General features: G+C 46.3%; 1 protein-coding gene across 4 annotated transcripts; it reads left to right on the top strand.

Moving 5' to 3' along the window:
- Positions 1-56: 56 nt before the first annotated feature.
- On the top strand, positions 57-27,988 carry ECHDC2 (enoyl-CoA hydratase domain containing 2). 4 transcript variants are annotated; one of them, XM_079933865.1, is made up of 10 exons: positions 57-281; positions 12,873-12,940; positions 13,011-13,098; positions 15,509-15,595; positions 16,436-16,528; positions 17,956-18,015; positions 18,231-18,418; positions 22,847-22,897; positions 24,309-24,356; positions 25,219-27,988. In XM_079933865.1, exons 1-10 carry the CDS (start codon positions 149-151, stop codon positions 25,294-25,296), a joined length of 894 nt encoding a protein of 297 aa, XP_079789991.1. In that variant the 5' UTR covers positions 57-148; the 3' UTR covers positions 25,297-27,988. The 4 variants fall into 4 exon arrangements, with proteins under 4 accessions (XP_079789991.1, XP_079789992.1, XP_079789993.1 ...); XM_079933866.1 differs by having other exon boundaries at positions 17,959-18,015; positions 25,219-26,587; XM_079933867.1 differs by lacking the exon at positions 22,847-22,897 and having other exon boundaries at positions 25,219-25,353.
- The last annotated feature ends 11 nt before the right edge of the window (positions 27,989-27,999 follow it).

Raw genomic sequence — 27,999 nt, 5'->3', positions numbered from 1 at the left:
CCGGTCTCCAAGAGCCTCAGAGAGCCGCGCCGGCCTCTCGGCCCATAGGCGGCGCGGTTTACGAAGGCCTGGGGCTGAGCGGCAAGCTTTCAGCCGGAGAGGAGGGGGTGGTGGAGGGGCCGAGAGGCACCTTCCCAGACTCGTCCGAATGCTGCGCGTCCTGACCAGCGCCCTGCGCCTTCCGAGCCCCCGGAGGCCCCTTGAGGCCCGTGGCTGCGCCGCCAATCTCGCGGCCGCAAACCGCGAGATCCAAGTGTGCGCTCTGGCGGGTCCAGACCAAGGTAAGTGCTCTGTCCTGGGAGGCCCGGGAGGCGGCTGGGGCGAGCGCTGGCGGGCTGTCCGAGGCTCTCCCGGCGCCTGGCACTACTGCCGGGGCGGGACCCATGACCAACGCGCCCACTGCCCCGGAGCAGACTGAAACTGATCTCGGAGACAGCAGTGAACGGTCCTGAAGAGATCTTAGTTCCCTGCCCAGGAATTGGACCTGGGTACCTGGATGAAAACCAGGAATCCTAGCCAGTAGACCACCAGCGAGCGGTTAGAGGCTAGAAGCAAAGTGGCCCTGGCGCTTTCCCCCATTTGAAAGCAAGAATGTTTCACGGAGGCAAAAACTGTAAAAACATGTACAAAGTTTATTATTAGAGACACAGCACAACATGGGAGCGCACACAGAGAAGCAGTTTAAGTCAGAAGCTAGGCAGAAATACACAGAGAGAAAGAGTACGGGCTTCCTCTAATGAGGAGCACAGTAAAGAGGTGATTTAAATTACTTATATAGGACAGTCCTTCCAGGTCTTTGTTTACATTTGGCCAATTATCTTGTTTCTTTTCCACACCTGACCTGCCCTAGGGCCCTCCCCAACACGCGTGCGCAACTTTTTGCTAAGATGGATCCCACCAGAGGCCTGTGGGTGCAATGTCCACACTTTTTATGGGGTGGTACCTCCTCCCTTTTTCACCCCCACGGAGCCTTCCTGCCCATGTGTAGACAGGGAAGTTTTCCTTGACCTCAGGAGTGGTCATCTTATCTCTTTCTTCCAGCAGAGCTCAGCTTCTGCCACTAGCTTTGTCCTTGGATTGTCTGGGTGAGAACAAAGCTTCAGTTTTACTCCACTTGACAAACGCCAGCTGTCTGGCCCAGGGGCCCATCTATATCCTACCTCAAATCCCCCCTGAGAGACGTGAACCCCTCAGAAATCTTTATTGGGAGGATGAAGGGCAATGGTCTGTCTTCTGTAGCTTCTGCAGGCTGGAAAGGGGCTTGTAGACCCTACCTAGTTGGGGTCACGGAGCTCTCGCCCTACCTCACTAAGGGGTCCCAGGGCGACTTCTGTTGTTATTCCGGCAAGATCTGTTCCAAGGAGTGGCTGGAATCTCTGCGTCACCGTCATCTTGATGTGAAACTATCGTAATCTGGAAGAGACAAACTTAACAAGTAGATTAAAAAGGCAGGAGCGGGCTTCCCTGGTGGCGCAGTGGTTGAAAGTCCGTCTGCTGATGCAGGGGACACGGGTTCGTACCCCAGTCTGGGAAGATCCCACATGCTGAGGAGCGGCTGGGCCTGTGAGCCATGGCCACTGAGCCTGCGCGTCCAGAGCCTGTGCTCCGCAACAGGACAGGCCACAACAGTGAGAGGCCCACAAACCGCAAAAAAAAAAAAAAAAAAAAAAAAAGGCAGGAGCCACAGTAAAAGAATTATTGTAACCAGAGGCCCAAGCAGGAGTAAGAACCAGGATACATTTGGTAGCATTCCTTTAACTGTGGTCCAGATATAGTCAGCACTTAGGTTACCCTGTCCAAAGGAATGAAGCGTTAGCATGGTCATATATCTTTTGATGTTCTCTTTTATTAGCCCAGTGTGATTGATGTAGGTGTAACAGACTCAGAAGTAGTTGGAAGAGTGACAACCTGAACATTAATAGACAAAATAGGTCTCTTTTTTTTTTCCGGAGAACAAGCCTGAATCCCAGTCTAGACCTGGTACTTCGAGGAGACTTGTAGCCAGTAGGTTTTAACTTTTGATGCGGTATTAACATATAAACCAAAGCAGTTGTCACCATTAATAATTTTAGTGTTTCTCTAGGTATGAGAAGATGCAAGAATTGGGGCTTATAAAAATCCTTACCTGAAAATATCTAACTATCTGAAGGCCTGTTCTGCCAGTTTTTCCCGGAGCACAGAATGCCTGATTCCTGATCTCCACCCTGAACTCCTTTCAGGGGGTGTTGAAGGTCAACAGCTGCAGCAGCTCCTGATTTAATCTTTGTTGAGGCAGATGGCAAGTGCCAGTTTCCAGTCGGCAGGGCCCCTTCATGGCCATAAATTTGACCATGGTTTGGGGGGCATTTCATGTCCGTTTTGTCCCACAGCGCTAGGAATGTTTATTTCCTCCGCTGATAGGCCACACAATGCGTTGTTACTGGACTAGGCCTCGTTAGTGGTACCCAAAAGTCTCTGCACCACCTGAGACTAGTCTAGTCTCTTATGGTCCAGGAAAATATTCCCTCTTGTTGCTTTTTCCCATACCTAGAGTTATACCATTACAATCATTGATCTTATATGGGACTATCATTTTATCAGAGGCTCAGTCACATATTTGGTAATGTAAGAAATAACAATTTTGATAAGGCTGCTCAGAACCAAACGGTCTCCAATTTCTGGAGGGACCAGGAAGAAAGAAAAGAAAAATGTTTTAATTTTACCCACAGGTGTAAATTACCAAATTGTTGTAAACCATAATTAGCTTGAGAAGAAGAGATTCTTTATATCTGAAAAACAAAGATTAAAAGCTAGCAATATGTCAGACAAAAAGTACTAAAAGAATTATGATCATATTTAGCAGTTCATTTAATCCCATGTAATTAATTTTTGTTCTGAGTCCAGTTTTTCTATTAATTTTGTTAACCTTGCCTGATGATTGAGAATGCTAGTGACAGTGATTGTTTGTTTTTTTTTTTTTTTTCTTTTTTTGCAATACACGGGCTTCTCACTGTTGTGGCCTCTCCCGTTGCGGAGCACAGGCTCCAGACGCACAGGCTCAGCGGCCATGGCTCACAGGCCTAGCTGCTCTGCGGCATGTGGGATCTTCCCGGACCGGGACACGAACCTGTGTCCCCTGCATCAGCAGGCAGACCCTCAACCACTGCGCCACCAGGGAAGCCCCGATGGTGATACTTTTAAGAAGTTTGTGAAGTTTTTGCTAAGGCTTGTATGATTTATCCAGTGAAGTGGGTGTCTTGACCACTGGAGATTGTAGAAGGTATACCGCAAGTGGAAAACACTTTTTCTTTTTTTTTGGCCGCATTGGGTCTTTGTTGCTGCACATGGGCTTTCTCTAGTTGTGGTGAGCGGGGGCTACTCTTCATTGCAGTGCGTGGGCTTCTCATTGCAGTGGCTTCTCTTGTTGCGGAGCACAGGGTCTAGGCGTGCAGGCTTCAGCAGTTGCAGCACACAAACTCAGTAGTTGCGGCACGCGGGCTCTAGAGCGTGTGGACTTGTGGCACACAGGCTTAGTTGATCCACGGCATGTGGGATCTTCCCAGACCAGGGATCAAACCCGTATCCCCTGCATTGGCAGGCGGATTCTTAACCACTGTACCACCAGGGAAGTCCCAGAAAACACATTTTTTGTCTTTTATTTTTTTCACTGTGAGGGCATTAACCCTCCAGCCAAGGAAGGCTTTAACCCATCAAATTAAAAAATGAGGTTTGTCAGGGAGCCGGGAAGAGCCAAGCGGCCATCTTGGATTTCCCATAGCCCTGTTTAATTTACAGTCATTGTTTATCCATTTTATTTATTTATTTTTTAATAAATTTATTTTATTTTTGGCTGCATTGGGTCTTCGTTGCTGGGCGCAGGCTTTCTCTAGTTGCAGTGAGCGGGGGCTACCCTTCGTTGCTGAGCATGGGCTTCTCATTGCGGTGGCTTCTCTTTGCTGTGGAGCAGGGGCTCTAGGCACGCAGGCTCAGTAGTTGTGGCTTGCAGGCTCTAGAGCGCAGGCTCAGTAGTTGTGGCACACAGGCTTAGTTGCTCCGCGGCATGTGGGATCTTCCTGGACTAGGGCTTGAACTCATGTCCCCTGCAATGGCAGGTGAATTCTTAACCACTGCGCCACCAGGGAAGCCCAAAACTTTGTTCTCTTAACAGAGAGAGAGAACCAAATTTCAGTCTGGTACCAGCTTACTGTTAATCACAAAATTTCTTTACCTAATTAAATTTAATCTAGTCTTAATCAGTCTTAACAACATACAAAATTCTATTCTCAAAGTTCCTTTTTCACAAACCTTTTATCACCCCTTGGATCCATATTAACTTGTCCCATTTTTTCCCATCCATAAACAATCAGCTCTAGGACAAAATTATTTTCCTCTTTTTTTTTTTTTAGCAACAACAACAACAAAATATCTCCAGTCTTTATATATTTACTTGCTGACAACAAATATCCTACTTGCTTTACACACTGAAATGCTTCCCTTGTCACTTTAGTAGCTTTGATTACATATTATAATTTTTAACCCTTAAAAAAATCTTAACTTCTTGTGAAAAGCAAGAAGAAAGCAATTGTGAACTGCTTGTCATATTGGCATTCTCTGATTAGCAAACTTAAGAGCATATTGATTAACAAACTTAAGAGCATATTGATTGAGCACTGTTGGGTTTTGTTTGGTTGGTTGGTTGGTTTTATTTTGTTTTGTTTCTGTTTGGGGGTAGTTTTATTTGCAGGGGTGGTGCTGGGGGGTGGTGGTTGAACTTTGCATTCAGTGGTGTTATTCACACTCCACAGTCTGCTGCCTGTTACCATCAGGGCAAGGTCCTTCTCTTGTCTTTACTTTCTCCCCAGTCCAACCCCTCTAACCTTCCCTGCGTTTTATGTAGCATTGTTTGTGTCCGAGTTTTAATTTACACAGAAGGCACTATTCTAGACATCTCATGTTTCTTCCTTTTTCCCACTTGATACCAAGTTTTGAAGAGCTGCTTTGCCATATAAATCTGTTCCTTGCTCCCTGCTGTTGTATACTACTCCCTAGTGTGCATCCCCCACTTTTGATGGACATGTAGGGGCTTCCAGTGTCCGATTACATCACTTGGTGAGAATTCTCTGGCTATGTGGGATTGCTGGTGTTAGACAATACCCCTTACTCTCATGCTTAGTTCACTGCCAAACTGGTAATGGCGCTTGCCTTGAAATAATTATAGTTATTCTCCCAACTTTACAGATTAAGAACCTGAGGAATAGAGAGGTTAAGCAATTGGAACCAGCTCTGATTTCAAAACCTGTGTTCTCAACTATTAGGTCATCACTACCTCTTCTGGTAATTCAGTGACTCAAAACACAGACTTGTACATTAGTTAAAAAATTACCACGGGTCATAGACCTTAGGGCTCACTTGTACAAAAGGGGAATTTTTTATCCACAAATAACAAGCATCAGGAGATTAAGCCTCTGCCCCTGCCAGAGGGCATATGGAAGGAATGAGAAGCAGTGGAGGAGGCATGAGGAGGGGACCCACACACAGGAGAACCACCCCACCACCCCATTAGAAGCCACCCGTTCTGCCTTCCACTTGGCATGATGTCACCAGAGCATAGTCACATTGTGCCTGTTGTCCTTGAAAATGGGATTGTTAACCCACTCTTGGTTAACTCTTGTTAACCACTCTTCACTCTTCCTTATGGCTCTACTCCAGCTCCTTAGCTGGATGTTCAAGTTTCTCCACCACAACCTGACATTGTCACCTTATCTCTTCTACCCATGTGTTTGTTCATTTCAAGCTGTCCCACCTCAGTGTTTTGTTCTAACTATGCCCCTGACTTCGGTCCTCTTCTTTCCTCTCTACCTTTGTAAATCCTTCTGGAATTACACCCCCCCACCATTTTCCTTTTACATCCCTTGTGTCTGGACTTGTCTCCCTCATCAGTTGTTAGCTCTTTGAGAGTGAGAATTGCTAGCTGGGTCCAACTGTTAACTTTGGCAAATTCTCTTCTTTTCTGGGCCTCAGTTTCCCCTTCTATATAGTAAGGGATTGTTAAACCAATTGGTCTCTATACTATCTCCCAGTAGTTTCTATTGACTCCCACCCACATCACCTGGTGATTCAGACCATCCCATCAGTGTGACCCTAGGTCATCTGCTAAGGAATTCAAATCATCAGCCAGTGGTATGGGGGGGTCTGGTAAGAGTAGAGGGGGTGCAGTGCACTACTGGGGCCCAGCAAGGGCAAGGTTCCCAGAATAGGGGCTCAACTAAGAAGTCAGGGACCATGGCTGAGTCCTCTCTATTTCTCTGGGGCCTGGCATGTGGTAGTACAACTTGCACATTGTCAGGTGAATGAATTAAAGCCAGAGACACCCTGTCTGGCTCCTCAGGGCTCCCAGCTTAGATTTCTCAGCTCATGTGGGGCCCTAGACTTTCCCCAGCTTCTGTGCATCTTCCCCACTCACAATACCCACAGACTATGTTTAAGCACTTGTGGGCATTATCTCTTTTAATCTTCATTACAACCTTTTTAGCATTTCTATTTACAGATCGGGAAAGTGAAGGTCAGAAGGGTAAAGTAATTTGTCCAAGGCCATGAAGCTGGTACGTGACTGAGCTGTGACTTGAGCCAAGCACCACATTTACATTCTGAAAGAGGGAAATAGAGATGAAATGTGGGAGAGAGTCAGCCAGAGAAAAAGGAAAGACAGAACAGGAAAGCAAAGAGAAGAGAGCAAAGTTTCTGTCAATCCCAAGACGTCATGACTGTATTAGTTTTCTATTGCCATGTAACAAATTACCACAAACTCTATGCTTAAAATAACACACATTTATTTTCTCATAGTTTCCGTAGGTCAGAAGTCCAGGCACAGTTTAGCTGGGTTCTCTGCTTCAGGGTTTTAGCAGGCTGAAATCCAGGAGCTGGTGGGGGCTGTGGTCTCATCATAGGCTCAACTGGGGAGAGGTCTGCTTCCAAGTTCCTCAGCTGTTGGCAGAATTCATCTCCTGTGGTTGTAGTACTGAAGTCCTGTTTTCTCGCTCTTGGCCAGGGGGCCACTCTCAGCTCCTAGAGGCTGACCACAGTACCTTGCCACACAACCCTCTCCATAGGTCCACTAGTTTCTCTAGTGTATGCTAGTAATATAGAGTCTTATATACATCATAACCTAATCACAGAAGTAACATCTCATTACCTTTGCCATATAATTAGACCTAATCTTACAAGTGATATTTTATGACCTTACCTGTATTTTCTTGGTTAGAAGCAATTCACAGGTCCTGTCCACATTCAAGGGAAGGGGATTATGCAGGATGTGAACATGGGGGCCACTCTAAGGTCTGTCTGCCACAATGACCTTGGACCTAGACTGTTCTCCTCAACCCTTCTGATGTGGTTTCTCTGTATCCACCACAGTTTCCCTTCCCCAAAGTTGCAGCATTTTCTCATCTGGAGAGGATCTTTGGGACATCTGAGTTCCTCAGTGGGACCTCCAGGCCTGCTGGGCTCAAAGAACTCTATGAAGGTTTCTGGGGAGGCTAAAGAAGCCCACCTAGCCTGCATGTTACAGTTCTCTGTCCTGGACCACAGTTCTCTAACTGTGGCTGGAAACCCTGTCCCTTGAGACCCCTGAAACTTTCATTGGCCCTTCTCCGTGTCTCAGATCAACTCACACTGAGAATGCCATCTTAATAAATCCTGTTTGTTCTTCAAAGCTAAACACGCTGAGAGAAAATAATAAGGGGGCTTTGAAGCCCAGAGGATTGGTAAACACTCCTCTAGTCCATCCTGACACTTTACAGGATGGGAAATGGCCAAGAAGGTATAAGAGTATTTGAGCCCCTGCCCAGAGCTGTTCTCTCTTCCCCACACCTGACCCAGATTTGGCAGGTGAGTTGAGGCCAGAGTGAGATGCAAGAGCCAGATGGTAGGGGGTCTTTGGGGTGGTATTAAGGATTTAGACTTAATTTTGATGAAAAGGGAAGGGAAGAATATGGTCAGATTTGGGTAAGAAAGATGACTCTGACCCAGATGAGGGAACGAAAGTGGAGGGGGAAGGGGAGGCAAGACTGAGGGCAGAGGGCCAGTTGAGGGATCCACGTAATAGAAGAAAGAGCCCACCAGGTTAGTGGCTGCAGGGAGGGATGTGAGCTGATAGGTATGAGATCTAAGAGGTTGAATTGGCCGCTTGGGAGACTAAGTAAACTTCAAGGGTGAGGAAGACGGAGGCAACATGACAGAACTCTGAGTTGATATGTCATTCGCTCACCAAAGGAGCAGGAGAAAGAGTGATCATTTCTTGACATGTTGGTCTAGATGTCAAGTGGGCAGCTGGATATTCAGGCTCGGAGCTCAGAGGAGAGCTGGCCAGGTGCGCAGGGCAGTCCTGGGTGTACAGGAGGTAGGTACACGGGAGGCGTGAAGGAGAGGGGCAGATGAGCAAGTGCAGCCCTCCTGACCCTTCTGCCTTGCCTCACACTGCTCTCCCTTTGCTCTGAACTCCTCCGGTTCTGGAAGACACTAAAAGGTGGCACAATGTCCCCCCCCCCCCAAAAAAAAATATGCCACATTGGTATAGGGATTTTTTTTTTTTTGAGCTAAAGGCACTTGAAAAAAACAGCAGATGCAAGAAGGGCATTCTAATCTCCCCTTTGCTTACTGAAAACAGGAGATAAAAACTCCCACGTGAAAGATGCCCTCCCTGAACCTGGAGAAAAGAAACATTCTTCAACAGGGAGCTGAAGCCAAGAGAATTCTGTACAAACAGACAACTGTGTACAAACAGGCCTTATCTTCCTTTAGCCTCCCACATAGTTAACTCTTCCACAACTGACATTCCTTCTTCAGCCTACTATAAAAGCATGTAGGTTCTACCGTTTCTGGGGGTTTTCATTTCCTTTTGAGGGCTCTCATGTTACGTAAAACTTATACAAATTTGTGTGCTTTTCTCCTCTTAATCTGTTTTATGTTGGTTTAATTCTCAGGCCTAGCCAAAAAACATTAAGAGGCCCAGCTCTACAAACCCTATAGTACCCTGCTCTGCTATACTCAGGGCCCTCATCTGTACCACTCCCTCTGTCTGAAATGGGCTTTTCCCCACCAACACACACATACACACACACACACACTTTTGCCTGGCTGACTCCTATTCGTTCCTCAGCTCTCAGCTGAAAGGTCACTTCTTCCTCTGGCAAGTCACTGCTCACCTTCTACACTAGGGGCCCCCTCTGCCCACTCTATACCACTCACCTCCTTGTCCTTTTCCCCCCCATGTTCTCATCATAAATAGTAATTACTGGTTGAATGTCTGTCTCCTCTGTAGACTGTAAGATCTAAGAGGAGAGGGACTGGGTCTGCTCTGGCCTCTGACATCAGTGTCTGGTACAAAGGCCAACATGTGTTAAATTTGTAATTGTACAAATGACTGAATAAAGAGATCTTGGATTGACCTTTCAGGAACTTCAACATTAAAAAATTGAGTACTCTCATAGAGAACAGACTTGTGGTTGCCAAGGGGGAGGAGGGGGAGGGGGAGGGATGGATTGGGAGTTTGGGATTAGCAGATGCAAACTATTATATATAGAATGGATAAACAAGGCCCTACTGTATAGCACAGGGAACTATATTCAATATCCTGTGATAAAACATAATGGAAAAGAATAGGAAAAAGAATATATATATATATATACACATACACACATATATATATATCTGAATCACTTTGCTGTACAGTAGAAATTAACACATTGTAAATCAACTATACTTCAATAATTTTTTTAAAAAATTGAGTAGTCTCTTACCTGTGGTATTTTTCCCATCATACCTCTCTTCAAATGAAAAGTTTTACCTATTCTCACCTTGCTCAAATGCTCCCATCTATGAGCTGCCACCTGTAATCCTATAGTACTTCATGTACTTACTTTACTTATGACCTCACGTTATCATTTACTTGTATTAGGCTGTAAGCACCTTGAAGACGGGCTGTTACATAACTTATAACTCCCACAATTTATTATGTATCATAGTTGTTCAATAGATATGTAAGGGGTTTTTTTCATAGCCAATACTTGGTTTTTATTTTCAGTCTTCTTAGTTTTAGTCGTTGTACTGGGTGCTATGCTTTTCTTAAACTCTTATTTATTTGATACTAATAAAATTAAACATCTTTTCATGTGCTTATTCGCCATTTGTATGTCTTCTTTCTTTCATGGAGTTACCTTTTTGTAAGAGTTGGGGCTTTTTTTGTGTGTGTGTGGTTCACGGGCCTCTCACTGTTGTGGCCTCTCCCATTGCGGAGCACAGGCTCCAGACGCGCAGGCTCAGCGGCCATGGCTCACAGGCCCAGCCGCTCCGCAGCATGTGGGATCTTCCCGGACTGGGGCATGAACCCGTGTCCCCTGCATCAGCAGGCGGACTCTCAACCACTGCGCCACCAGGGAAGCCCGAGTTGGGGCTTTTTAATTGAAATATAATTGACATATTAGTTTCAGATGTACAACAAAATTCGATATTTGTATACATTGTGAAATAATCACCACAGTAAGTCTAGTTAAGATCCATCACCACACATAGTTACATTTTTTTGTATGTGATGGGAACTGTTTTTTTAAAGTAATTTTACTTTATTTATTTTATTTTTGGCTGCATTGGGTCTTCGTTGCTGCGCACGGGCTTTCTCTCTAGTTGCGGCGAGCGAGGGCTACTCTTCGTTGCGGTGCATGGGCTTCTCATTGCGGTGGCTTCTCTTGTTGTGGAGCACCGGCTCTAGGCATGCGGGCTTCAGTAGTTGCGGTACACAGGCTCAGTAGTTGTGGCTCGCGGGCTCTAGAGCACAGGCTCAGTAGTTGTGGCGCACGGACTTAGTTGCTCCACAGCATGTGGGATCTTCCCGGATCAGGGCTCAAACCCGTGTCCCCTGCATTGGCAGGTGGATTCTTAACCACTGCGCCACCAGGGAAGTCCTGTGATGGGAACTTTTAAGATGTACTCTCTTAGCAACTTTCAAATATACGATATTGTTAACTAAAGTCACATGGTGTACATTGCATTCCCAGGACTTACTTATTATAGATATATGTTGAATAAATGAATTAAGAATTTTAAAATTGGGTAGAAGAAAACCTAGAAAAGTGCAGAGGCATCATCTGAGAGGTAGGAGGAAGACCAGGAGAACATGGGGCCACAAGGCAGATACGTTACTACACATCTGTCAAAACCCACTGGATGTACAACACTAAGAGTGAACCCTAATGTAAACTATGGATGTTGGGTGATAATGACGTTTCCATGTAGGTTAATCTTTTGTAACAAATATCCCACTCTGGTGGGGACGTTAATAGTGGGGGAGACCATGCATGTGCAGTGGGCAGGGGATTTACGGGAAATCTCCGCATTTTCCACTCCATTTTCCTGTGAACCTAAACTGCTCTGAAAAAACTAAATCTATTAAAAAAAAAAAAAAGCCACGGCAGAAAATGTTCAAGGAAGAGCATGTGTATCGTCAGCAGAGTTAACCGTTGCGGAGCCTGGGACCAGGACGGAAACATGTCCCTTGGTTAGTGATGTGGTTACACTGGTCACTTTGGTGAGAATGGTTTCTGCTGAGTGACGGGGTGGGAGCTAGATTGGAGAAGGCTTAAGTGAATGGAAGGCAAGAAAGTGATTGAGTACAGAAAACCCTTTCAAGAAGCTTGACTGTCGCGGGTGAAAGAATATCACACGGGTAGGGCAAACGTTATTCTCTTGCCAAACGGGACGGAATGTGAGTGTGCTCAAGCCTCTGGATTAGTTGCTAAATTCCTGTGACAGAGGAACCTGGTCACTTGCCCCATGAGTGTCCAATCAGTGAATTCCACGCTGCAGGACACCTTACAGGTCAAATGCCCCAGGTTCTTTAATAAATAACTTCTGGTTTTTTCCTTATTGTTATTTTTTTATTTTTATTTTTGGCTGCATCGGGTCTTAGCTGTGGCACCCAGGATCTTCATTGCGGCGCGGGCTCTTCGTTGGGGTGCACAGACTTCTCTCTAGTTGTGGCGCGAGGGTTTTCTCTCAAGTTGTGGCGCGAAGGCTCCAGGGCGTGTGGGCTCTGTAGTTTGGGGCACGCAGGCTCTCTGGTTGAGGCTCGCAAGCTCAGTAGTTGTGGCATGCTGGCTTAGTTGCCCCGTGGCATGTGGGATCTTAGTTCCCCGACCAGGGATTGAACCCATGTCACCTGAACTGGAAGGCGGATTCCTTACCACTGGACCACCAGGGAAGTCCCAACAAACAACTTTTGAGGGAAAGACAGGACTAAAGGCAGAACCTGAGGATTTTAACAAGCTTTTTAAAGACACATCACTATTTTTGAAAATTAGCAAGTCTAAACTCTGAAGTCTAGAGATGCACATTTGTGTGATAAAACTAAAGAAATGCATGGAAGTGATCACCATAGAAGTCAAGAGAGTTGTTACTTTTGGGGGGAGGAGGGAACAATGAACGAGTCAGAGCATACGAGGAGGTTTCTGGGTGGTGATATTATTATAACTCATTCAGCTCAAGAGGAAGAAGTCCGGCTATGGAGAAAAGAATAATGGAGAGATACGTGAAATTGAAGAAGGGGTGTGTGGGGTGTGTGTGTCTCACAATGGCAGAAGCAGGCAGGAACCACTGTGGCAGTCATTCTTGTCTCTCTCCCCATGTTGCTCCAAGGTTCACAAGCCCTTCTACTTCTTCTGTGAGGCAGAAAGGGCAAGAGTTATTCTTCCCATTTTATGGTTGGGAAAACTGAGGCCTGGGTGTGTGAGACTTGCCCCAAGTTACACTGCTCATTGAGGGTAGAGGTGCCCAGATCCCAGGCCCCAGCCCAGGAGTGAGCAGGGCAGCTGGCTCACCCAAGGCTGCCCTGTCCCCTGCAGGAATCACTGAGATTTTGATGAACAGACCAAGCGCCCGCAATGCCCTGGGGAACGTCTTCGTTAGTGAGGTGAGAAAGGGTGGGCACGAGGGTGGGCTGGGGCTGGATTGGGAGGTATCTGATGGAGTCTCCTCTGCAGCTGCTGGAAGCTCTGGCCCAGCTGCGGGAGGACCGGCAAGTGCGTGTCCTGATCTTCAGAAGTGGAGTGAAGGGTGTATTCTGTGCAGGTGGGTTTCCTTTCCAGCCCCTATGCCGCGGCTCAGCAGGGCTCCCCCCGGCCTGCAGGGCATTTGTGGGGGGTGGGGTCCTTAGGTCAGCTCCAGCACAGGACTCATTATTCCAATTTTAGAGATGTGAACTCAGCGGTAAAATTCCTTACCTAGGGTTACACAGATAGTTAAGAATTCAGTTTGAACTTGGCCTCTCTGATCCCCGAATCCTTGTTCTTCCTGCTGCACCACGCACTGTTCTGACCCTTCACTGAGGAAATGAGGAAGCTGAGTCCAAAGACATTCACAAGGTCTGTGGCCAAGATGGGACTCTGTGCCCCTTTGCCCACCTACAAGATCTCAGTCCGTCAAAAAAAACTCTTCAATGTCTCTGCACCATTTGGTCCTCGCCACGCACTTCATTTCAAAGATGAGAAATGCCGCATCCAGGCCCACAACAAGCAAATGAATGAGAGCTGAGCTGAGCTAAGAACTGGCACTGGGGAGGTGGGAAGAGGCTGTGGAAGGCTAGGGTGGGAGGAGCGTGATGCTTAGGAGTTTTCAAGGAGTTATGGCTCAGTCCCTAGGTCTCAGCTGTCCAGATCACAGCGACCAGCTCGGGGTCTGCCATGGCAGGATAAGTATGTGGACCAGTCTGCTGACCCCGCTGCCCTGGCTGAGGCCCTCCTCCTCCCCTGGCCTCTTCCTCTGGCTCCACCTCTGTCTGACCTCTTCTATCATGGTCACTTCATGCCCCTGTTAGCCCCACTCCTCACTATCCCAGCTAAGGACAGGGAAGTAGGGGGGCTGCAGGTCTGAATCTGCCCCTGACTTGCTCTGGAACCCTGGGCTAGTCCCTGTCCCTCTCTGGGCCTCAGTTTCCCCATCTCTCACTGAGGGGCTGGAACTAATCAAAGACTTCCAAGGGCTCTCCCAACTGACTTTTGGATAATCTAAGACTTGCGAAGACTGTATTCACCCCTTACTCCCGCCTCAGGCCCCTGCCATCTGGCCTTTGATGACGCCTCCATTGTCACTACTCTCACCAAGGTCCCTGCCCACCTCCATGCCACTGGGCCCTGCACTCACTTCTCAGTTCTCATCTTACTTGACCTCTCAGCCTCCTTGGACCCCACCAACCCCTTCTGTTAAAAAAAATAATTATACAGTGATGTATGTCAATTATTTCTCAATAAAACTGGAAAAAAATAACTAACAAATTTTTATTTTATTACTATTTAACATAGTTTTGAATTGTCAAATATATATATTACACAAAAATTTACACTTTAATCATTTTTAAGTGTAAAATTCAGTGGCATTAAGTACATTCAAAAGGTTATTCAACAATTACCACTGTCCATTTCCAGAAAATTTTCATCACCCCAAATAAACTTTACACCCATTAAGCAATTCCTCCCCATTCGCCCAACCCCCGGTAACCTCTGTTCTACTTTCTATCTTACAAATTTGCCTATTCTATGTACCTCATACAAGTGGAATCATATATTTGTCCTTTCACGTCTGCTTATTTCACTTAGCATAATGTCCTTCATGTTCATCCATGTTGTAGCATATTGCAGAATTTCTATCCTTTTAAAAACGAATATTCCATCTTATATATATATAATAATATATATATATATATATTTATTTTCCACATTTATTTTGTTTATCCATCTGTTGATAGACCTGGGTTTGTTTATACCTTTAGGCTATTGTGATTAATACTGCTATGAACATTGGTGTGCAAGTTATCTGTGTGAGTCCTTGCCTTCAGTTCTTTGGGGTATACACTTAGGAATAGAATTGCTGGACCATACAGAGCCACAAAATATTTTTCACAACAGCTGCATCATTTGCATTCCCACTAGCAATGCATCAGTGTTCTCCACATCCATGCCAACACTTCTTTGTTGTTGTTGCTTATAATCGCCATCCTCATGGGTGTAAAGGGGTATCTCATTGTGGTTTTTATTTGCATTTCCCTAATGACTAATGATGTTGAGCATCTTTTCCTGTGCTTACTGACTTATCGTCTTTGGAGAAATATCTATTCAAGTCCTTTGTCCTTTGTGGGTTTTGTTTTTGGTTTTGTTTTTAGTTGTAGGAAGTCTTTATATATCCTAGATATCAATTCCTCACCAGTTATATGATTTGCCAATATTTCTTCCATTCGTGGGTTGTCTTTGCTCTCTTTGATAGTGTCCTTTGATGCACAAAAGTTTTTAATTTTGATGAAATCCAGTCTTTTTGCTGTTGTTGCACCTCTCCTTTTTTTGACCACCACCGCTCCCCGCCCCGGCTTCCCTAACCATGTTTTCCCGGTGTTTCTCTTTCCTCTCTGGCTGCTTCTCTTCAGATTTCCTTTGCTGGATCCTTTGACAGCCTGGGAGGCAGTAACGGGCTGTCACTCTTGCATCTGCAGGTGCAGACCTGAAGGAGCGGGAGCAGATGAGTGAGGCGGAGGTGGGGGTCTTTGTCCAGCGGCTCCGAGGCCTGATGAATGAGATTGGTGAGGGTCCTGGAGTGCGGAGGAGGAGGGCATTCCGGGGCCCTGCTGGTCCCAGCCTCACCCCACCCACCACTCTACTCTAAAGACAGAACAGTTTCTGTTGTGAGCTCTGTGGAGAGACAGATGATTGGCGGGGGGGCGGGGGGGTGGCAGGGGCAGGGAACAAGGAATTCTACAAGGGGGAGGGTGTGGCGAGGGTTCAGAGGGCATTTCTCCCAGAGGAGCCCTGGCTTCTCAGCCTTTGTGCCCTGCTCGTTATGACCCCCAACCCCTGTGCCCTCAGGGTGCAAGCCTGGCCTTTTCAGAGTCAGGTTTCACCAAGCATGCTTTCAGGCTTTGACAATGGCTGTTCTTTTGCCTGGAATATCCCTCCTTGGCCATCTGAACTTTCTACTCGTTCTTTAAGACCACCAGTGCCCCCTCCTCCAGGAAGCTGTCCCTGATCCATCCTCCAAGCTTCCTTTATCAGAGCACTGATTACCTGGGTCATCATTGCCTGTTTACAGGTCTGCCTTCCCCACGTCTGATTCAGTTGTGTTCCCAGCACTCAGTATGGGGCTTGGCACACAGAATAAGAAGGGAGTGCAAAAAGGCTGGTCCCAGGGAGGCCAGCAGGAGATTACCCTGTCCATCTCCCCACTCCCGATCCCCAGCTGATCACACAACTCTCCCCAGTAGGAAAACCAACTTCTAAGGTAACCTGGCTGAGGTACCAGGTAAGGTCCCCAAACCTGGGACCAATGAAGCCCTCTGTCCCAACCAGTTCGCTCCTCCCCTCCCTGAGACACTGTCCGGGTCCTGCCAGGGCCTCGCAGGCTGAGCCTTTCTTCATCTCCACAGCAGCCTTCCCTGCGCCCACCATTGCAGCTATGGATGGGTTTGCCTTAGGTGGAGGCCTGGAACTTGCCCTGGCCTGTGACCTCCGAGTGGCAGGTACTGGGCACGGGGAGAGGTGGGGTAGGGTGGGGAAGGAAGAGTGAAACAGGCTAATTCTGGGGGTTCTGCAGTCAGCCACTGCTCTTGGCTTTCCAAGCAGCCACAGAACTAAAGGCAAGGTGGGGGACAGAGAGTTCAGGCAGCAGCTGGTTCCCCTCCTGGCCTGGCCCGACTGCGGCAGTACCCATCCTTCTCAGTCAGCTGCCCTCCGCTCAGGACTGCTCCCACCAACCCCAGAGCAACTGCTAACATGACAGCAAAAAGAACACAGAGAGGGAAGGCTGGGGACAAAGACTAACTGTTCAACCTTCCAGTTCTGTCCAGGCCAGCTTTTTCAATCACGTTTTGAGCAAAGGTGAGCCGTGGGGGCGGTCTGTCACCTGCCCAGCTAGTCACAAACATGCCTGGGCAAGAACACTGCCCTCTGGTTCACTGGCACCCAAAAAGGTTTGCGTTACTAGTTCAGAGAAACTGAGCTTTGAAGAGTGGAGGGAGGGGAGGATGAAGATAATCGATCACTTTTTAACCTTCCTGTCTTGGTGGTTAGGTGCGCCCCTCCTGGAGGCAATCAGAGAAAGTCTGAGTGCCACCACGGTGCTACTCTCTTCCCCTCATTGCTTTCTCCCGCCATCCAGGAAGAACATTTTTTAAAAATGTGTAACCCCAGGCATAGAGGGAGCTTATATCTACAAGATGCGTATCGAAGAGAAGGCATCAAAATACCAGGTCAGGTCACAGCCCCGGATCTGCTTCTCACCTGCCTATGTTTCGGGCAACTAACTTGCAGGGTTTGGTGGATAGGAGGGTGAACATCAACTCCTCCCTCCCATACTGCATGGTTCCGGTGGCCTGTGCTGAGGGGATTCAGAAGCCTGTGTGGTGGGACACCTCAAGGAGGGCTTGTCAGAGGAAGCAGAACTGGGGAAAGAGGATGTGGACCGGAATACAGGAAATTTTCAGGCTGACAAAAAGCTGGGAAAAATACCTGGTGGGAGCAGGAGTCAGCGACACTCTAGGCCAAACCTGACCTAAGGATGTGTGAGACAGAGAATCCATTAACTTACAAATAGGTGTCGGGCACCTTCTAGGAACCCCTTCCTTGTTCCAAGCACCATTACCTCACTTGATCCTTAGCAGCTCTCTGGAGTAGGCAGAAGAGGGGTAGTCGTCTTCTTTCCACCCATGAGGCTCAGAAAGGGTAAGAGACTTGCCTGGTTGAGTAGGGGAGGTAGGATGAGCGCCTGGGCCTGCTGGCTTCCAGGCTAGGGCTCTTCCAAAGGCAGCATCTGGGGGAGTCTGGCTGTGGCCACACCACGAGGGAAGTGGCTGGCTGGAGGAGTGAGCAGAGCCCACAGGCGGTATCTCTTCTCCTTGGGGATTGGCGCTGGAAGGTAGGGCTGGGGCTTCATTCTGTTTTGTTTAAGCAGCTTCCTCAGCTGTCATGGGGCTGATTGAGACCACCCGAGGACTCCTCCCAGGAGCAGGTAACCTCAACCCACAGCATCCATCCTTCTTTACCTGTTCAACTCCAGTCTATCCAGCATAATTCCCTACTTTCCTCTTTTGCCCTATGTTCTGGGCTCTGCCCTGCCAACCTAACTCAGTTTGCTTCTGAGAGGTCTTGGCTGACTCCCAGCCTGGGCCTTCTCTGGCCTCCCACTTCCCATGCAGATTCACCACCCCTATTCCATCCTGGCAGGAGGGACTCAGAGGCTGCCTCGATGCCTGGGGGTGGCCCTGGCGAAGGAGCTCATCTTCACAGGCCGACGACTGAGCGGGTCACAGGCCCAGGCTCTGGGGCTGGTGAACCATGCTGTGGCCCAGAATGAGGAGGGCAACGCCGCCTACCACCGGGCACGAGCACTGGCCCAGGAGATCCTGCCCCAGGTTTGGTGATCACCCAGCACAGGAGGGCCTGTGCCACACGGGATGCACGTGTGGAGAGGCCAGGGGGCAACATAAGATCCATCTACCCAGATTTATAAAATTAACCCTCTTTGGAGTTTTAGCATCCATTCAGCCATCCAGTAAACGAAATCAGATTTTAAGTTAAAATGAAAATTAAGTTCTGAGGGACTGGAATCAAATAGGCTTGAAAATCCTCAGAACAGCACAGTAAAACAAGTTCCTGAGATGATGTAAACATCCTCTACCTGTGCTGTCCACTAAGGCAGCCACTAGCCACATTATTTAAATTAAAATTAAAATTTTAGTTTCTCAGTTACACTTGCCACATTTCAAATGCCAATAGCCACATGGGGCTACTGGCTACTGTATTGGACAGTACTGCATTAAAATGTCCCCAAAATTGAAAAAGCAAGATTCTAAAGCAGATAAAGAACTACCAGCTCAACTTTCCGACCATACTACATGGTGGAAAAGTGCTTGAAATACATGATGTAGGACATGTTAAGCTCCATTCATTTTTTAAAATCCTCAAATAGCCTATGAGCATAGTCTCCCAAAAGGTTTAGAGACCCAGGGAGTAGGTTTAGGCCCTGCCTACATGTAATCTCCAAGTACCTGAGAGGCTCTGCTGGCTTCTCACTCCTCTAAGAGGACCCAGAGGGAGGTCCCAAGTTTCTGCAGATATGTAAGCAGCTGAAATGGAGCTAGGTTTTGCTAATCTATAATACTGACTTAGCCCATACGGAGCATCTCATCCATCCGACACAATCCAAGGTACTTTAATAGTGTCCCAACTATTAGAACAATCCAGTTGAGCTGATTATCCCCATTGTATCTATGCTGTAACAGACCCAGAAAGGTAAGTGACCGTTCATCAAGGTCAAAGAAAGTGACTGCAATACCAGAAAGAAAATCAGTAACTGGTATTTTGGCATTAATGCTGCATAATAAAAAAACTGGTATTTTATTTTAAAGAGTGCAGAATGTGTACGATTTTTTAAAAAAACAAACTAAATAATGCATTTCAAATACAAAAAATTACAGACGTTACAAAACGAAGTTAAAATAGAAGCCTATAAAACTGTTACCCATACTCTACCATTTTAATATTATTAACAGAGAAAAGTATTTGAATTAATCATGAAGAGTAAAAAAGAGGTATTTTATTTTGGAAAAAAAACACTGTCTTCCTTAAATAATCCTGCCTCTTTTTATAACTTTGAGGTCTTTTTTGAGGGCAGGGACTATAAAAAGCTGATAGTGAATTTGGTTTAAAAGAAAGCATTTCTTTTGTCTTCTTTTTATTGATAGTTTCAGCACATATAAATGGAGAGTCTGATGCTGTTAATTTTAATGCTGTCATGTTTCTGTTATAGTTGGTCAGAAAGTCTCTGAACTAATACAAAACTCTGAATGACTCAGGATAGTAGCTAATTACACTTCCACAGAGGGGGCCTATCCAGCAAGACTTGTAGACTACAGGGCTTATCTTTCCGCATAAACTAAATAACTGGGTCTTTGAGCTTATCTCAAGATGATTCAGCTTCAGATTTTTCAGTATATTGAAATAACGGTATTCTACTAATATAATTACTAGTATTTCAGTATTTAAAAGCAGCTTTGTATACCAAAACACGAGCATACCAAAAACTAGTACTAAAATCACTAATGCAAATGCTAGGACATTTCGATGCAACCTGAAAAATGAATCTTTAACTTCCAGCTGAGTAACTGGGTGCCAAGGATGAAAGGGTTCTTGGATGGGGTGAGCACAAAGGGTGGTGTGGTAGATGGCTGCCCTCTAGCGGACAAACTACTAAGACTAAGGAGTCAAGTGGCTGCAGAGATTAGAGCCCAGAAAAAACTGTCAATAAACACAAGGTCCACAACTTAACACTCAGATCTTCCCTTTAGATAATAAACATACCTTATCCTTTGAATATGGATTTGGCTACGTTTTCTACTTGAACAACAAAGGGATGGAACATACTGTGGCCAGTGTGACTCACTGTTCTCATTTCCAAACAGCATGAAATGATCAATCATATTTCTAATAATTCACACACACACACACACACACACACCCAGGGCACCCTTGAACAACACAGGTTTGAACTGTGCAGGTTCACTTATACATGGATTTTTTTCAGCTAAATACATACTACAGTACCACACGATCTGAGGTTGGCTGAGTTCGCGGATGCAGAACTCTTTATAGGGAGGGCTGGCTGTAGTTATACGCAGATTTTCCACTGCATGGATGGTCGGTACCCATAACCCCTGGGCTGTTCAAGGGTCAACTACATATATATGTATATATATATATACACATACACACACACATACATACACACACACTCAGAAACGTGTGTTTTCAACACAGTACAACATAGCTATGCAGTTTTTAATGTTCTGTGATGAGAAATCAGTAGTTAAATAACATATATTCATGACAAGCAAATCAAACAGAAGAATAAGAAGGACATAAAGTAAAAATCAAAAGTAGGGTGACCCTGTTTACCTGGGGCTGTCCAGGTTCAACGTGAAAGTCCCATGTCCTAATAACCCTTCAGTCACTGGCAAACCGGGAGAGCTGGTCACCAAAACATCGCTCAACTCCCCAATCCGTCTCCCCAGAGATGACCACTGTTGCCAGTTTGCACACTCTTCCAGAAATATTCATTGTATGTACAATATAAATTATGCACATATACTCATATCTAAATGACTCTAAATTCTTTTTAAGACGGTTTAAGAAGGGAACAAGGAACACACCTTTAGAGGCTAATCCAATTCTAACAGACATTTAAAAAACATGAAATTAAAATATGCATAGAAAAGAATTCAAACAGTATGGATAAAACAGAAAAGTGAAGTTCTCCATTCTCTTGACCCTTCTCCCCAAAGGCACATCATACCAACACCTTTTACACAAATGGAATAATATACAAACCAGTATGCACCTTTCTTTTTTACCTACTACCTTGGAGAGTTTCCCATTCCAGCACATACTTATCAACCCCATTCTTTTAAACAGCTGCACTTTTTCATTCATGGTATGGATGTGCCCTCATTTAACCAGTACTCTAATGAGGAACATCACATTGCTTACATCTTTATGCTCCTGAAAAATAGCTGGAGTGGATAACTTTGTACATCTTAGTGTACTTCTGGAAGTAGATGCCTACATGGAGGTACAACATGAAAGAGCATGTGCATCTAATTTGCCAGTTCTTGTCAAACTGCCTTCCCGAAGCATTGTACCAATTTACTCTCCTATCAATTATGTATGCAAATACCTGTTTCCTAAACCTCAGCTATAATGGGCATTACCAACACTTTACAATTTACCTAGTCTGAGGTGAAAAGGAGCACCTCACTGTTCTGATTTACGTTTCTTTAAAAGTAAAGCTGAACATACCTTGTGCCTGTATTTCTTTTCTGTGAACTAACTTTTCATACTGTTGTGAATGTTATAAAAACATTATACCAGCTTTTTGTTACGGAAATTCTTCTGTCACAGTATCACAAATATATTTTCCCAGTTTTTGATTTTTGTCTTTTATTTGTAGTATTTTTCACAGTCTGAAGTCCTTCATTTTTATGTAGCTAGCTTTTTTATTTATGGCTTCTATGCTAACAGACTTTTCAAATCATTCTTTTTCTGATAAAGAAAAACTTCAAATAATACAAATACAAAAACTTCAAATAATATAGGAGGCAAAAGCACTCCTTGCCTGGAAGTGGGGCTGGGGATGGAGTGCCAGGCCTGCTGTGGCACAAGCTAACTGGAAGCAAGGTCGGTGAGGCAAAGACGGCCACTTGGATGCTCTTGCAAAATGCCCCCTCAGGGTTCCAACCCAGGCCTGTCAGACTCCAAAGCCCAAGTTCCTAATCTTGACCGTTTTTCACCCTACTGGGGGAAAACCTGCTCGCAGGAGAGGCTTGAGATGAGAGAGGTAGAGGAAGGGAGCAGCAGTGGGAAAGGTGACTGGGAATCAGATCTAAGCTTCACCACTGACTCACTGGACAAACGTGGCCAAGTGCTTCACCACCCTGAGCCTCGATTAAACATGGCACCATCCTGGAAGGATGGGCAGCACCATTTGACCATTAGAGAAGTCTGTGGGTGGGAAAGCATTTGGAAAATGTTGTACATGCTGGAGGGATGGATTAAATGACAAGAACCCCAGATGGTCACGATTGGGAGGGTCAGGGATCAGTTAGGCTTCCTCCATTATAGAAAAGGAACATCTGCTGAGAAGTAGCAGGTACTAAAACTAACGAAACTTAACACTGTCAGTAGAACAGCTGGATCTCTGTGCAGACCTCTTCCCCCACCGTGGAGCTGTGTGCCTAACCATGAGCACTGATCCCCTCCTCAACCAAGCTGCTTCTCTTCCCTAGGCCCCCACTGCTGTGCGGCTGGGCAAAGTAGCCATTGACCGAGGAACAGAGGTGAGAGGGTTTTGGGTTGGAACCTGGGCCCCACTAAAGTCAGTGGGGCGGCTGGGAGGTGGTGCTTTCATGGCAAACAGATGGACAGCACAGCTGGAAAGAGCTCAGGAACTGGACTCGGGAGTCTGACCTCTCTCTTTATGCCTTGCTTTTACCTACCTACAAAATCAAGTTTGGCCAGGTGATATTCCAAATGACATTTTATCCTCATCTCTCGCCCTTGGAGAGAGAAGGAAATTGAGGTTCAGAAAGGGTAAGACTTATCCAGGGTCCCAGAACAAGTGAGTAACAAGAATCCAGGTCTGCGTGGCTCCCAGTCCATGTTCTCGGGTTTGTGTTGGTCAGTAATGTGGCCTCGTGGACCGGGCTCAGGTGTGGGGCCTTGGCTGCAGCTAACCCATCCTAGACATCAGCTCATTCATTCAGTCATCACACACTGAACCTAGACCTGAACTGGGACCCAGAAATGAGTCAAATATGGTCACTGCCCCCAAGGTGGGGAGGGGGACGGACACAAATCACTAATAAAGGGTCAGGGGTACCAAGCAGACACCCTAGGGAGGTTAGAGCTGCACTGTCCATGTGGCTACTGGCTACGGTACTGGACAGTGCTGAGTTGGAGAATGTTTTCTAGAACTGGGGCTTAGGGTGGATGAGACTTCCAAAAAATAGGGACAAGTGTGAGGAAAAACACAGAGGTGTATAAATAAGCAACTTGACAGAACAGGACGAAGGGACGAGTGAGACAACATAGCATGGAGGTTAGGGGCATAGGCTCTGGTGCTGGACCATCTGGGTTCAAAGACCTGCTTTTCCACATACTGTTGTGCCCTTAGACAAATCATTCCACCTCTCTATGCCTCAGATTCTTCAGCTGTACAGTAGGGAAAATAACCCCTGTTGGGAAAGGTACTTCTCTTAAAATAGTGCTTGTAAGTGGTAGCAATAGCAAGTACTGTGCAGTATAGGCTGGGAAGTTGCCAGGGGCCAAGTCATAAAGGCCTTAGTCCTCAGGGCAATGGGAAGCCAGCACAGTTCACTAATAGGGGTGACAGGAGGCATGGGGAGGCAGCCAGACGGCAAGGAGGGAACACTGGCTGTGCAAGCACAGCTCAGGCACACCCTCCTCAGCTCTACAGGCTATGTGTCATCCTCCCCGCTGTTCTCACAGCCCGCATTCGTCCCAGCACTGTTTCACCACTGTTAGGAATGGTATTCCCTCTCCAGGTAGGGGATTCCTTATCAGCTCATCTCTCTTCATATGGGCTGGCATACAGTAAGCCTCAATAATTCTTTGCTGGAAGAATCCATAATCAGTAAGAAGTGGTGTAGGAAGTAGGACTAGCTGGCGCCCAGTGCTGATGGGGATGGGCAAGGTCAGGCTGATCCACGCATAACTTCTTTCTTGCAGGTGGACATTGCATCAGGGATGGCCATTGAAGGGATATGCTATGCCCAGGTATGTGTCTGCCACCAGCCCTGCATGCTTGTAGCAGAAGCCGGGCCAGAGTGGGCGGCCTTAAGTACTATATGACCAATTCAGTAGGTTCCTCCCAACCCAGAGAGTCAGTCTTTGTGCCATTCCTTCCTCAGTTAGCCTGGGGTGATCCCAGGGGAGCCACACTGCTCCTCTCTGGGACTGTTTCCTCAGCCATCTAATGGTGGTGTATCCTGCTCTACCTGGGGGCCCAGAGAATCACAGAGGAACTTGAGAGAGAAGAATAGCAGCTTATGCGATCTCTGTACCAGCGGCTACTGTAGACGCCAGGCTGGAGTGGGACATCAAAGCCTTGGTTTTCACCTGTAGGCTGTGTGTGTTCGATGGTGGGGCAATAAACCTGGGGCTGACCTATTTAGCCCCTCACTCCTGGGTGAGTCAAAAATATTAATCTCCAGGTTAACAAATAACGAAAATACTCCTAAACAGGGGGTCCTGGGACTTGTAGGACGTAGTGTGAACCAACTACACACCAGGATTCAAAGCCAGAGTTCTTACCGCAAAGCCTAATCTATCTTCTCTACTGAGTAGCCTCATTTCTGACTGTTGCACGAAGACTGTGAGCTCTCTGGAGGCGTGCAAGCTGTGTGCAAAGAGAGGCTAGTGTGACAGGCCTCGGGTGCTGAAGAGGCAGCCCGTCTTCCCCAGGAGACCAAGGAGCCATCGAGGCCCATACTGTTGCATGGGCCTCCGGTGTTGCAACACCGGAGTCCAGAGGCAGCGAAAGACTTGGATTCTGTCCTTGTCATGCGTTGAACAAGCTTGAGCGAGTATTGGCCTCTGGTCCTGCTCCCACAGACTAACACTCTGTATGTTGTTTCAGAACATCCCGACCCGGGATCGGCTGGAAGGCATGGCTGCCTTCAGGGAGAAGCGGCCCCCTAGATTTGTTGGCGAGTGACTTCCCTTGAACCTTACGCATGGGAGATGCACACCTTACAGGGAAGGATCCGGAAGGAAAACGTGCAGCGCGCCTGCCCTCCTCATTTCACCTCTAGGCTTCAGTTTCCTCACAAGGACGATGATCGATATAGAGTGACTGGCACGGTGCCTGGCACGAAGGTGCTGACTATGCCGCCTACCGCTACCTTCATCATTCCTCACCCAGGCTAGACAATCACCGGCGTCGGGTTGGCTTTGGAGAATACCTGTCTCTCCCTAATAGAACGATCAACTAAGGACAAAACAGACCCCTCTGGGCCTTTATATCGCTGGCACTCAAGCCTGACCTCTGCCTCTCAGTTATTAGGTGCTCACCAGAGATGACAGGAGGTTGTAAGAACCACCCTCAACTGCCCTGTTTCTTCCTCTGTACAACAGAGATAATAAGGAAACCCTGGCAGTGGTTGAATAGGCCCAGCTCTCTGCCAGTTACTCACTGTGTGCCTCAGCCCCCTCATCTATAATGAAACTGTTGGGAGGACTAAACAAATAATAAAACGCCTGATGTTCAATAAACGTGAGTTATTATGCATGTACAGTGTTCTTCTAAGAACCAGATGAAATCACTGCTGTGAAAACCTTTTGTAAACTGTAACGTGGCAGGCAAATCTTTGATGGAGCATTAAATAGCTTTCAGGAGTGCTGAGAAGGGAACGATTAACTCTGATGGACAACACGGAAGGTCAGGAAATGGGCAGGTGACACTGGAGTTGAAAGCTGAAGGATCAATAGGCATTTGAGGCGAAAAAGAGGAAGCCTGAGGGGAACAGCACGAGCAAAAGTGAGCAAGATGACGACACTGAGAAATAAAGGGTGGCTGATATGCACATGTGCACACTAGTCTCAGGAGCCCTCCTTCTGTGCCCCAAGGCAGGGGAAGAGACAGCCACGTGGTCATTCTTTAACTGACCTGAGCTTTCTGCGCCTACGCCTGGCCAGACTCAGAAGTCACTAAGCCACGGGCATGGACACATACCAATAACACTGTTGACTTGCTGCTAAATACTAATGTGCCCCAAAGTTGTGCTCATTTCCTGAAAGGGAGAGTAACACAGAAGAGCCCAAGTCTTCCAATCAGCAGCAACCGCATGAGCAGCATCTATCTACTCAGGAAAGTAACCTGAACTTCTTCTTTCTCATCTGTTAAATAGGGAGGATAAAACTCAACTATCACAGAGGATTGTTGTGAATGAGACAAAACTTGGAGAGGTGCCCAGTGTAGAACTGGACCTCAACAGGCACTATTCCCCACCCACCCTCCTCCCATTAGCCTAAGCTAGTATCTGGTAACAGCATGTTCCAACGCACGGAACTCAGGTCAGGAAAGTCAGACAGCCTTTTGAATCATGCAAAAGAGTGAATGAGAGAAAATACTGTGTAGTTGCAGGACTGCAGAAGGAAGCAGATTACAAATTCCTCTTATCCAGTCACCAGTGAGCAATAGTTTGAAATATGGTTTACAATAAGAATAAGCCTCATCTGATTCCAAACAAAGGTATACAGCATTCCAGTTGAGAGTCTGGCCAGCTAACAGCACAAAGATCTAGTCCTAAAATAAGCTACTAATTCAGAAAGGAATTTATTTCTTTGAAAAACTGAAACAGATGAATGCTAAAACATGTTTTGTTAGTTGTCAATAATAAGGTGAGGAAGGACTTCATACTCTATTCCACAGAGTGGGTTTGCAGAGGACACAAACCAAAGCTTCTGATAGTTTATACTGTGGTTGAGGCTGGTTCTCAGAGAAGCTCACTATTTTCCTCATCTCCATATTAGGTAAGAGCACCTCTTCACACGTCTGGCACAGCCCTTCCTTTTCCTCTCAGTTTTGGTCACAGTCATAACTCAAATTAAAAATTAAAAATTTGAGGGATTGAGGGATTGAGATTTATAATCCCCATATAATCTTTCATCTGAACACTCTATTCTCAGTCCTAACTCGGACCATGCCCCACCAGCACACCCAATCACATACAATGTTACGCTTACTCAGTCTAACGTGTAACGCTGGAGGAAGGAAGGTCAAAGGTAGACTATCGAAAATCATAAAAATATATTTCTCTTCCCTCCACCCAACGAGTGGAAGGTACTCTGGTATCTATTAAAAATAATTTTTTTCCTCCCCTCCAACAGAAGTTCTGCCTTCCAAACAATACATTTATATGTGTATGTTTCCTATAACTTTTTCATGTACTTCTTTTCCAGTGGCTTCATATAACCAGGAATAACAGCTTAGGAGATTCTTTCAAACATGAAATTTAATAATAAATATCAAAGTTTCCCCGTAAGTCTTTCTTTTTCCTTTCCTCTGACAAACACTCAGAGTTAAGAAATTGGTCGGGGCTAGAGAAAAGTAACTGGCATAGCTGTTCCAACACAAGCTCACAGGTCTTCACACAGAGTCCAGGGCTTGATTTTTCAAAACTGCTGAAAGGGTATTCCCAGAATGATTCCAACTTGATTTGGGATCATGGCTATCATACAAACCCAACCTTCTTATAAGTTACAGAAAGTCAACCAAAAGAAAAAAAAAAAAAAGGCCAAGAAGGCAGTCAACTCACAAACTCCAATGACAACTTGTTTCATTTCAATTCAACATTCAATTGGTGACAGAGCAGAAGACCTGACACTGAGCAACAGAGCACCTCTGAAGCCCCTGAGG

Source organism: Stenella coeruleoalba (genome assembly GCF_951394435.1).
Source record: "Stenella coeruleoalba genome assembly, chromosome: 1".
NCBI lineage: Eukaryota > Metazoa > Chordata > Mammalia > Artiodactyla > Delphinidae > Stenella > Stenella coeruleoalba.
Note: the sequence above shows the minus strand (reverse complement) of the source record. Positions and strands in the feature narration are given on the sequence as shown.

Excerpts from the sequence above, each read along its gene's own strand:
- ECHDC2 (XM_079933865.1), top strand. The coding sequence starts at position 149 with ATGCTGCGCGTCCTGACCAGCGCCCTGCGCCTTCCGAGCCCCCGGAGG. Across the intron at positions 18,016-18,230 it reads AGGACTCCTCCCAGGAGCAG|GAGGGACTCAGAGGCTGCCT; the intron begins GTAACCTCAACC and ends CCATCCTGGCAG. Across the intron at positions 18,419-22,846 it reads CCCAGGAGATCCTGCCCCAG|GCCCCCACTGCTGTGCGGCT; the intron begins GTTTGGTGATCA and ends TCTCTTCCCTAG.